Source organism: Nelumbo nucifera, chromosome 8 (assembly GCF_055504915.1).
Source record: "Nelumbo nucifera cultivar China Antique chromosome 8, China Antique-T2T, whole genome shotgun sequence".
NCBI classification, from domain to species: domain Eukaryota; kingdom Viridiplantae; phylum Streptophyta; class Magnoliopsida; order Proteales; family Nelumbonaceae; genus Nelumbo; species Nelumbo nucifera.
In genome coordinates, this window is record NC_142656.1 from 27,850,861 (window position 1) to 27,863,085 (window position 12,225).

General features: G+C 38.7%; 1 protein-coding gene across 2 annotated transcripts in view; it reads right to left on the reverse strand.

The window, feature by feature from the left end:
- Window positions 1–2,647: 2,647 nt before the first annotated feature.
- The window catches only part of LOC104605353 (putative E3 ubiquitin-protein ligase XBOS32), a 39,985-nt gene continuing 30,407 nt past the window's right edge, over window positions 2,648–12,225 (reverse strand). For both annotated transcript variants that reach the window (XM_010270084.2, XM_088893464.1), the window contains 2 exons: window positions 6,341–6,432; window positions 2,648–3,437 (listed from right to left, as the gene is read on the reverse strand). In XM_010270084.2, the coding sequence (XP_010268386.1) occupies window positions 2,914–3,437; window positions 6,341–6,432 (616 nt within the window). In that variant the 3' untranslated portion in view covers window positions 2,648–2,913. The remainder of the gene's footprint in view (window positions 3,438–6,340; window positions 6,433–12,225) is intronic.

Genomic DNA, 12,225 nt, shown 5'->3' on the forward strand with positions numbered 1-12,225 from the left:
ACTATCGATAGTGGATTTCACCTGCGTTTGAAATTTGGTTTTGCAAAATATATTTATATATTATATTGTTATTTTATAAAAAATGTTTGTTAAATGTTTTAATCTTGGGATCCATCCGAGCAGAGAGTGTTACACTACACTCTGTAACTAGGGGAGAGGTTTTTCCCTATCGGGCAGTGTTTTAATCATTATGGGCCTAGAGGTTAAGTGTAAGAGACCATTACAAGGTTGATTACCTGATGGCCTTTGTCCCACATAAGTCCATTATCCTTGTGTCTTCATAGGGTGGCTAAATCCAATGATCATTTAAGTATAAGTGTTGGGCCTAGACTGAGCCTATGCTGATTGGCTCAGGGGTTCACTACCATAAGTAGTGAATTCGGCCTAATCTCTATCAAAGGTGGGGGTCGGACCCTCATGGACTTGTGTTAAACCTTTGTGGGGTCTCATGTCATACAATATCAGGCCCAAAGTGGACATGCAATACTTAGGGAAGTGAGCCTTTAAGAGAAATGGGCCTAAGGCCCATTACTAATATGATTAGTTAAGTGGTCACATGACACACTTAAGTTGTCATGTGATTTGGGTCGAAACTGGGCATGGATCTAGGTATAGAACACCTATCCTCTCAAGAATGCTTATCAAGAAGAAAGGTTCTTATCCAAATCAGCTTTGGATCACCTCCTAATTAGATTAGGAGTCTTGCTTCATAAATAGATAAAAAGAGAAGAGGGCAAACCAGTCTTGAACCCTTTACATTCTTGCTCTCTCTTCTTCTCTCTTGTTTCTCAAGAAACCCTATTTTGACGTAGGACTTTCAAGAACTGATTTTGATCAGTTTTCTTTTGGATTCTTACAAGAAAAATGTTGAATAAAATCAAGCTCAATCATCCCACTCGATCCAAGCAAGTTGGATAGAAGAATTGTTGAAACAAGTGTTACTAAATCAGTTTCTCCCGTACACTACGCAATCTTCAATTAGAGGCCAATTTTGGGACTATTATTGGGTGTGAACTTCCACCTTGGGAAATGTGATTTGTGGTCTCCATATCAAGTATAATCTCCTTTCAATTTGATTTCAAATTGGATCTAGTTCAGGGCAAAATTAACCTGAAATTTTCAATTTTCAAATTCACTGATAAATCAATTCCCGAAAGGGTTAGAAAATTTTTGAAAATTTGCCCAGCCATCTAATATAGTTCGGCCATCCATATGATAGATTCTAACCCAAACAAAAAAGTCATTTTAGCATACCAAATGGCCAAAAGGCTCATTGAGCTTATGAGTTCTTTTCCTTAAAGACAAAGATTGCTTGGCAAGTGGTTCTATGTGCTTTTAAAAATGCATTTAAAGGATATTTATCACATGGAAAGACCGGAAAGCTTCATTTAAAGCTTCTCAAATTTTGGTATATATCTTTGGCCTTTTCAAGTCTTCTGAACTTGCGGAAGCCCAAAACACCTATAAAGAAACTTGCCAAACGCCACCTCAATTTCATGCAAATTGCAGGGGAAGAAATAAATGGAAGAGGTCAGAATACAAGGGGGTATTAGAGTAGTTACCAAACCAAAGGGGAAGCTTAGCTAATTTCCCCAATCCTGTAAACGGAGACCATGGTTACAACACCTAGTATCTATGAAAAGTTGAAGGGGACTATAATACCTTTTGTGGTATGTAGGGTGTCAATGGACCAATTTTGGGTTGGACCCGTCTAAATCAAAATCAATTTAGATGGATTGCACGAACCAATGTGACATTGAATTGGACCAATTCAAGCTTAATGGTCCAAAGTATTTATTGGATTGGATTGGACCTGGTCCAACCGTTGAACCAATATCCAATCCATTGATAGAAGATAAGAGAACAAGTGCGCATGCCAATGTATCAGATTTGGGTTGGAAGCAATCTAAATTAAAACTAATTTGAACAGATTGAACGGTCCAAACATTGAACTAGACTGATCCAAAATGGTCCAGAATATTCATCATATTGGATTGAACCTGATCCATCTGTAATGAACCATATTGAACTGGGTTGGATTGGACCAAATCCCATCCAATTGACACCCCTAGTTGTATGCTGATTCTGAGGATGTTTGTTCCTGTTATATTTTTTGGTTTATGTGGTGTCCTCCCTTCTATTGTTGCCGTTAGGAATTGTTGTCATATTTTTTTGTTTAAGAAAAACCATTGGCTAATTCATTGAGAAGCATTTTTCAACAAAACAGGTAAAGGAATTCTGGGGACATAGACCATGAGTTTTCTTCTTATTTTAATAAAATTGCTCGATGGCTGCCCGTAAGATCTACATAAAACTAGAGGCAGGGGGGAAAAGGACTTGGGATGTCACTGAACAGAATGTAATGCTGAAGCAGAATTCATGTGGCTCATGGCCCACACCATAGTGGAACAAAGCTTAGATGATGATGGGCTATAGTTGAGCTCTGACTCTGAAAACTCATGTTCCACAACTCATTCTTGAAAACATGGAAAGGTTCAAACATCTCAATACCTTGTTCATTGTTCAAATAAGATGACTTGGGATGTTTATTGGTTCAAACCATTGGCTAATTCTTTGAGAAGTTAAGGAACCATTGACTTGGGATGTTCATTGGTTCAAACCATTGGCTAATTCATTGAGAAGCATCTTTCAACAAAGCAGGTAAAGAAATTCTTCAAAACATGGAAAGGTTCAAACATCTCAATACCATGTTCATTGTTCAAATAAGACGAGTGTCCGTGGGAATTTTCTTTTCTTTTCTTTTTTTCTTTTTTCTGCTTTTGTTATACATGGTAATCAATACACGTTGCTCTATTTACAAACTTGCAAATGCCATTATAAATAACACTTCCCAACCTCTTAAATAATAAACGAACATCCTTACTAAAATGGCAATTTAATAGCAATAAAATTTCAGCTTCCACTACCAGTTGCAACATACTGATTGCCTGCAGAGAGCCAGGACCTTCTACTCTCACTGTGAGAATCTGGTCGCTGCAAACTGGATCTTGAACACCTGCCCAGGTGGTTCCGCATACTCCTGTCAGAACAAGGAGTTAAGGAAGGGCTAGTGTCTGGAGCTCCCAAGCAAAAGCTTGGGTTTAGTTTCATGGATGGGAACCCTTGGCAGCCAAGTGTCCGGAAGGAGGATGACTCTAAAGACGAAAGACAGGTACAATGTAACTCAGGCTTGAAGTTTGGGGTTGACGTTGTGGGATCTAACCGTTCACCAGAGCATGCACATAAGGACAAAGATAAGTTTGTTCGTGCAATTTCTTTGATAACCGGGCTGGTACCTGGAAGCTTGTTGAATGAAACTATCCCATGTCGGCAAAGAGGGCAGGCAATTGAGCCTGGGGGTCCATGAGCAGCAGTTGATGTGCTGTTGGTGGAACAGAGGTACAAAGCACAATGAGTGCAGAACTCGTGACTGCAACCTGTAGAGTGATAACAAGTAAATTTGTATGATCATCCTGGTTAGTAGTAACATGAAAACCAAAAACTTCTAATTGTATTACACTTAAAAACAAAATAGAGTTGGACAAAATAGAATTTTTGAATAAGTAAAGAAAAAATTCAAAAAACTTAATACAGTACCGACAAACTTTTGAATTGGCATGCTCTTTCTAACAAATGGTCTTCGGGAGAAATAGACAGAGCGTGTTCCTTTAGTTGTATCTTTACTACATATTATCCAGATCTGGAGATTTTCAGACAGCATAGAAGAGAGTAGGGGCATGGAACCATGTCTTTTGTTCGAATTTATGCTCCATTCATCATTGACTCATGTCTCGTGGATGACATTTCCAACTCAATGAATCACTTCAAGTATGATATTTTTTCATTCTCCTAATAAATGAGGGATTGGATAATGGGTTGCAAAACCACCATGGGGGTAGGGAAGAACATCTTGAGACAGGTTTCCTTGGGCTTAAATTAGTAATATTTTGCTGCATCTCTAACATCTGATGGTTAATTTTTATTAAATGATTAAAATTTAGAAATTAGAATACTGCTTAGGTTGTTTTAAGGTCATTCATTGAGACTATTCAAATATTAGACCACCTCTCCAAATTAGATTTAACCAAAAATTGCATTCTTATTTGGACATGGTTGTGATCATCAATAACATCATTTTTTTTTCAACCAGACCATCAATAAGAATCATGCACCATCAACTGTGCTCTTCTTCCTCTCCTTTGGAGACAGAACCTACATGAGACAAGTTGAAGGATTCAAATGATGACCAAGCTTGGGGTAGTAAAGGAAGGCAATGTTCGACTGAAGGTGGCCTTTGAAGCTTTGATCAATGTGTTAGTTAGCAAGTCTGGTGTGTCTGATCAAGAACTGTTTCTGAAATGCTGCTCAATTGAGTGTTTTGGTTAACACTGCCGAGACACCAGTGAAGTTGAAAGGTGGGCAGAGGTTTGGGGGTGTTTGGAAAGACCTTTGGTAAGGAGGCTTGAAGGAAACAAGATTTTAGTAATTTTCTCATCAAAGTCGGAAGTGTTGGGAGCTCTACACTTCGGAAAAAATTCTTTTAATGGGCTCCACTTATTTTTGCAGAGATGAGATCACTGTGCCAGTGAGGTCAGTCAAGTGGGAGAGTATGCTTGCTGGTGGGTTCTCCTGTTTGGCTTTCCATTGCACGCATAGAACCTGGCAACATTCAAGGAGGTAGGGAACGGCTTGGGAGGCAAGGGTTGGACTTCAGGCCCAGTCCAGACTGATGATATGCTTCATAATATTGATCAGCCTAGTCCGGATGTGGAAACTCACCTTTATTTGGGAGCAGCTCAAACATGACTTGGGCCCTAAGAGGGATAAAGCCCAGCTTCTTGGTCTAAATGTTGTAGGCCAATCCAAAGTTTCACATACACCAGCCAGTTTCAAAATTTTTTGCAAGCGTTAATCAGCAAGGAACAGACTGCTCCACTCGAGAAGCAAGAGAGTGCATGGCCCCCATCCCTTCTGTTGATTAACAAGCTTGTGCGGACACCACCATGATAGATGCTGACAAAGGTGGTGACATGCCAATCTCTAATGAGAAGTTAGACAAATTTATGAATTTTGGTAAATTGTTGGGTGTCTCTTTTCCTAATGGGGAAGAAAACACCTGTGGTCTTTTCGAAGGCTAGACTGGCAGATCATGGTGTACGTCGGTCTATTTGTGAAATCGTGATGGCAGAGCAAGAGTTTATGGCGTATGAGAATGCTTCTGAATCAGAATGATCTTTGGACAGCTTAAACAGCCTTCCAGGTTGCAGGAAATCAAACAAGTTAGAATAATTCTGTGGAGATGTAGTGGTAAACAAAGGAAGAAAAGATGCTTGCCGTTTGCATGGTAGAGGCAAGAGAGGCAACAGAAGAAAGGTTTCTTTTTAAGTCTGCAGCCTTTGCTTTCAGTCTTTTGAGCCCAGGTGGGGGGTGGGCAGGCCCAATCCTTTTTGGGGGATCTTTTGGGGGGGTTTAACAAGGTTCTCTTGTAAGGCTAATCTATTGGTTCACTTTAGTGGTTTGTGTGTTGTTTCTATCGTTGTACGGCCAAGTGATTTTGGCTCTTTGGGCCACTTCTTGCCCTTGTATCTTCTTTGTTTTAAAATAATTTCATACCTTACCTCTTTCAAAAAATTAAAAAAAAGAACGATCCAAATGCATGGTAGGCAAAGTTTCTGGTGACTTATTCTTTAACATTATATATGGCCCTACAATACAGAGTGGCATGGCATCAAGATTTGCAGTCTAACATAAGCAAGGACCAAATCAACCCTGTTGTCACCTATACAGTTCTAAATAACTCACACAAGAATTGAATGCCATGCAACTAGAATAGGAAACCATTCTCAATAAGCTTTTAGCAAATGTTTACTCCATTTACATGTGTGGCATTTAATGAAAAATAGAAATCAAATGCAATAGAATTTAAATAGGAAACCTTTTGCCTAGATGCATAAAATGCATTCTTATAGGTTTGTTAACAATCTACAAAAAGAATAGATGAATCATGAATGACATTAAAAGTAAAGGAATACAAAAAGAACAACACAATGACATTCTACAAACAGTTAGCGAAGATTTATGAGAATTTTGGAGGCGAGAATTACAAATAGTTTTGGAAATAAGATTTAGTTGGTTAATATTTTACCTCTCAAGTCTCAACTTAATTAGATATAACCAAATAAGGTCTCATATTACATCATATAGGCATACATTCCCACTTCATGTGTCAAAGTCAAACATTGACCATTGGAGGTTCTAATTTATAGGAGGTTACCTCAGCCTACATCCTTAACGATATCAAAATATTCAAAAGTGACTTTTTAATGTTTCTGAAGCAAACCTTCAACAGCTACTGCGCATTTTCTCTCTAGGCAAACAACACATGGATCAACACCTGTGGGTAGTGAGTCACTGTTCCTCCATCCACATTCCCTGCAACAAAAAGAATTTTAGGGAAGCAGAATATTTTTATAATTATAACATGGGCAAACAAGTTATTGACCTCCAAATTAAATACTGATATAAATAGTTAACCTTAGGTTCAATGATTTTCCAAAGTGGTAAGACATCTACACTAAGCAGACCTTATAAATAAGAAATTCATAGAGATTTTCCAAAATCTTAATTAGTGTCTGATCTTAGTTGACATTTTGACTAAATAATTGTACTGCTAATATTATCCAAACTCAAAACCTTTAGTAATATGAATCTTCAGGTTTACTGTATTTATTTGGAACTTCTTGTTCAATTTAGTTACTTTTAATATGTTTTGGCTAATTTTTGGTAGTAAAATAAAATTTATTAAAACTAAAGGAGGAAGTTAAAAAAAAAAGGACCAGAAGTCACCAAAAAAGAAAACAGAAAAAACAACCATCTTCCCCAACAACACTCCAACTCAATGAAACAGAGAAAACAGACCAAACTCAACAACCAAACCAAAATGAACCACCATTTCAGCCAACCAGCAAACCCAAACTATAGGCTCTTTAATCAATGACAACAAACAAACCAGATCACTAGACACAACCAACCAAGAGTAACCACCAAAAACCAAAGACACTCCAAATAAATAAACCTTTCTAATTATTCTTAACTTTCTTTTTTTACTTCATTGCCTTTTTGTTTGGACCAATAGAAAATAAAATAAGTGATTAAAAGGTGAAGAAAAGGTAAAAGGAAGGGTTCTTGAAAGTAAAGAAAGAGGGGAGAAGATGAGAGGACTTGAAATAGTGTTGTAACAGTCTTAGGGTCAGTGTGAGATCAGTCCAGAAAAATAGAGAGGAAGATAAGAAGAAAACAGGGAGAAAGGAAGGAAAAGAAGAAGAGAAATAGGAGGAAAGAGAGAGCAGATGTTATGTTTCTGCCACCCCTCCCCCATTGCCATTTATATTTTCAATAAAAAGAAGTAAAGACCAAATTACCCCCATCGCCTATAAGAAAGTAAAAAATTAACATAACAGCAGCTAAACAACAGCCTAAAAACAATAAAATAAAGATGATACCACATATAAAAAACATATAAAATAGCAACTAAGGCTCCTTTGTTGTATCCAAGGTTCAAAGTATCAATACGTATCATGCCGATGGCTTCCCGATACGCCGCTCCAAGGGTTGGTTGCATTGGGTCAGACACTGGTTCAGAGGGTAGCCGGCCCTTAAAGTGACCCCTCTAAACCGGTTTCGAAAAAATTAAATAAAACCTAAAAAAGTACCGATACGCCCTACCGGCATATCGTCCCGTCTCAATATTTTGAACCTTGGTTGTATCTCTACACTCCCCTCAAGTTGGAAAAGATATTCAGCATTTCCCAACTTGCAATTTGTCTCCATCTTGGCTTTATTGCTTTGGTGAAGAGATTGGCAAATTGCATATGAAAGGCAATATACGGCAAGCACACTTCTTGAGAGGCAACTCTCTCCCCGATAAAGTGTCGATCCACCTCAATATGTTTTGTCCTATCATGTTGTATTGAGTTCTAGGCAAAATTAATGGCATCCTGATTGTCACAATACAACACCAAGGACTTTTCGTACTCAATTCCAAGTTCCTCAAGTAAGGATCTCAGCCATAATACCTCAACTACTCCATGAGCCATGGATCTATATTCTGCCTCAGCAATTAATCGGGCAACTACATCTTGTTTCTTACTCCTCCATGAAAGCAGATTCCTTCCAAAAAAAGCACAGTACCCCCCTGAGGTAAACCACCCATCATCTACACATCTGGCCCAATCCGCATCAGTGTACACCTCTATCTACATATGGCCATTATTCTTAAAGAGTATGCCATGGCTTGGACACCTTGCTATGCACCAGAAAGTAGGCTTGGGACAAAGTAACAATTTCCCTGGTGAGAAGTTTCTCTCTTACAATATCATATTCAAAGTTCAGCTTTGCTAGGAATTTAAAAACCCTATTTCTTTCCACCAACTTGTTATAAGTTGCTGCATCCTTCTGGCTCTCCCATTCAATTGCCTCGAAGTGATCAATTTCATGCTATAGGGAATTTAGAGTTGAGAAGTAAATTGACACAGGTTTCTCCCCCTATTTCATATTTGTTACTTTAGTTGTCAGCTCATAAGCTACATCAAGGGGCTTAGAATAAGTTTCCTTTATATTATCCCAAATGTGCCTAGTTGTCTTTTCCCAAAGATAGCTTCTAGTGATATGAGGCTGCATTGAGTTGTAGAGCCAAGTCATAACTAGGTAATTTTCTTGAACCCATTTAGCATGGGAGAGATCTCCCTTGGATGGCTTCTGGGTATCACCATTTACATACCCCAACTTACCTCTTCCTCCAATGGCCAACATGGCTGATTGAGCTCACTAAAGATAATTTGTTCCATCAAATTTAATTGTAGTAATCTGAAAAAAGTTGTTGCCAATCACACTACCAGCCTCTACAAGTCCTTCCCCAACGAACTTGAACTCATTCTCAATGTTCTCCACGTTGAACTAAGCAAGATATCACACGGCCCAACTTCTTTCAATTAGAAAAAAGGATCATCATGTGGTTTTACAGTAACCAAGATGTTCACAGTTCATAGTCAATCAAAAACTGGTTGTTCCTCAAAAGAAAATCCTAGAAAGAACTTGGAGAAGACAAGAATACTCCAGCTGCTATTTCCAGAAACCTCTAAAAGCCTTCCTCCTGCTGTCAATCTCTAGAAGAAACAAAAAACCACCCAGAAAACACTAAGTGCCACCTTCAATCTGAGGTTTAACCCCTAAACCTCAACCAAAATAGTATCTCTGATCCTTCCAAGTCACTGGGCAAAATCTAGAGTTTAGAAAATGCTTGAACAGTGCATCAATCTCCACTGACCTCCAATAATCAGACAAAAAAAATCTGAAACTCCAGCCCTAGTAGAGTCTCATGTAGCCAGCTGGGTTAAGCATACATGAGATCCCAACCTAAACCTAAACCTGCTCTGATACCAACTTGAAATAGCTGCTATAACAGTCATAGGTTTAGTGTGAGATCAATCCAGAAAAAGAGAGGAAGAGAAGATCTAAACAGAGAGAAAAGAAAGAGCAGAATGTTACGTTTCTTCCGCCCCCCCCCCTGCCATTTATATGTTTCAATAAAAGAAGTTATAAAGACCAAATTACATCACCAATAAGAAAGTAAAACTTGGCATAACAGTAGCTAAACAACAGCCTAAAAACAATAAAATAAAGATGGGACCACATATAAAAACCATATAAAACAGCAACTAAACCTCCTTTGTTGTAGTAGAAAGCTTGCTGAATTAAAAAATATGAAATAAAAGGAGTTTCTTGAAGAAAGGAAGAGAGAAGGAGAAGAAGAGAAGAAGAGAAGTTGAAAAGAAAGGAGAGCAATAATCTGGTCGCCCCCTTCACTTATTATTTATACTTAAAATAATAGAGTACAAAGACAACTATGCCCTTATAGGGCGGTGATGGAGGGTGATTTGACCTGACCTCCTAACCAGGTGACACGTGGACATGACTCAGTGTAAGTGACAGCTCGGCATGACAGCTTGTCCAAAACTCGGCGTAATGAGCTCGCTGAAACCCCAATAGAATAGCTCGTCATAAGACAGCTCGCTACAGCTCAAGGCAGCTCGCTATTGGAGCTCGCTATAAAGGAGTTCGCTACAAGGGAGCTCGCTATTGAATAACTCGAAGTCTTCGGGAAGCTTCCTACCCGACAAGACCGTGCTTGTCAGACTGCTCCCACGTCTCTTGTCTGATGGCGCAGCACCTTCCAGTCCAGAGGACTGCACCCACGTCTCACATCAGGCGGCGTGGTACACGCCGGCTCTGCATAACGTCTCTCAACCGACAGGACCGTACACTGCGACAGATACCTGCCCCAATCGAATTAGCCTGGCAAATAACGGTTGTAGCAGAGGATCAAAGGCGGTTACACCCGATTTGACAGAACATCAGTATATAAAGGTCCCGATCCCCAAGGGACAAAGGTAACTTGAACAAGGTGATTTCGCGCTATCTGCACTCTTAGCTCTCTTACTATTCTCTACAGTTCTCTCTCAGAGTTCTAACTTAAGCATCGGAGTGTTCCCGCCAGGCGAACTCCCTGGGAATCCTTCACTATCTTCTCCATCTCAGATACTGTCCGTTGCCAGCTAGGTGCCATGCCACCGCAAGCTAGGAGTGACCAGATCACGCTACATCAGGCGGCAAGACATAAAATAGCATATATAAGACACAAAAACATAATAAAATTTGGACTCACATAACTACTGTGGTCCCCACCTCCTATCTAACAACTAACATAAAACATCTACTCAAAAAACATCATAAAACTGATTAATCTTCAACACTCCCCCTCAAGTTGGGAGTGAATGTCACGTCACACATTCCCAACTCGCGTAGATCATGTTCAAGCTTGTTCTTTGCCACCCCTTTAGTGAGAACATCAGCCAGCTGCAACTCTGAAGAGACATAAGACAAACAGACTTCTCAACCCCATGATTATTATAGGTCCTACTTTAGTTGCTTTTAAGCAATCTTTTCTAGTTTGCCATCAAGTGGAAGTAAAAGCTAATGTAGAATAGGTTTGGCCAACCTCTCTGTCTACTACAAATCTGTGAAAGACACTGAATTATGTAACTAAGATATGACAAATTGTATAAACTGAGCTTCACCTCAAGAAATGTACTTGATCTTGATTTTAAGCATTCTTTTCTAGTTTGCAATCAAGTGGAAGTAAAAGCTAATGTAGAATAGGTTTGGCCAACCTCTCTGTCTACTACAAATCTGTGAAAGACACTGAACTATGTAACTAAGATATGACATATTGTATAAACTGAGCTTCACCTCAAGAAATGTACTTGATCGTGTCTCTATAACTGGTGTGTAAATGTGGTGTCCCCTAGGAACCTAGGCAGCCAAGGGAGGTCTTGCCATCTGGGTGGTACTACAAATGCAAGTATATGCATATATACTTATACTGAAGCTCTTTGCTTTATCCTATGGTAAGGATATGTACTAAATGTGAACCATAAGGCAGTCTAAGCAATGTAAAGAAGTTTTTTTTCTAAAATGACCCATATGTTCATCCATATTATATAGAAATAATGTATTCATCAGCTATCCAAATAACTGAGTGATGTTTAATTGGTTAAAATATTGCTGATGTAACTGCTAACTCTTAACAACCATTCGTCCCTCTCTCACACAAATTATCAAAATAACCTATCCTCTATTTTTAGTTTACAATTCCTGCTTTTAATCTTTTAATCTTAAATTTTGCATTCCGTTTCTTGAACTAAAAAGTTCACTTATGGTATTTACTTCGATGATCTATATAACACATTCTCTAATTCTCTTGAGTAAAAGAATCATTATCCATTCCTTGATCCCTTATTGGAGATGACCTAAAGGCTTACATGGATACATCCTTCCATAATTCCCTCAAGAGATCTGTAATCCCAATAATGTCACTATCCTAATTGCCCTGCCCATATTCCACCCCGAATCCTAGTTAGTTTCACTTACTACTACATTTTTATTTTCATTCCCCGAAGTGTTTACGCAACCAAAACCATGATTCCTTTGAGATTCTAAAATTCAAAACGAAATCTTCCTTTCATCCCCCTATACATCCTGATTAGTAGGATTTTCTGACGTCCAACAAGTTTTTTTTCCACCTCCAAATCTCCAGTAATTTTCATGTGCAACCCATTTCTCACAGTATTCCTAATTAACCTAGATGTTTCATTGGAAATCTTGGTT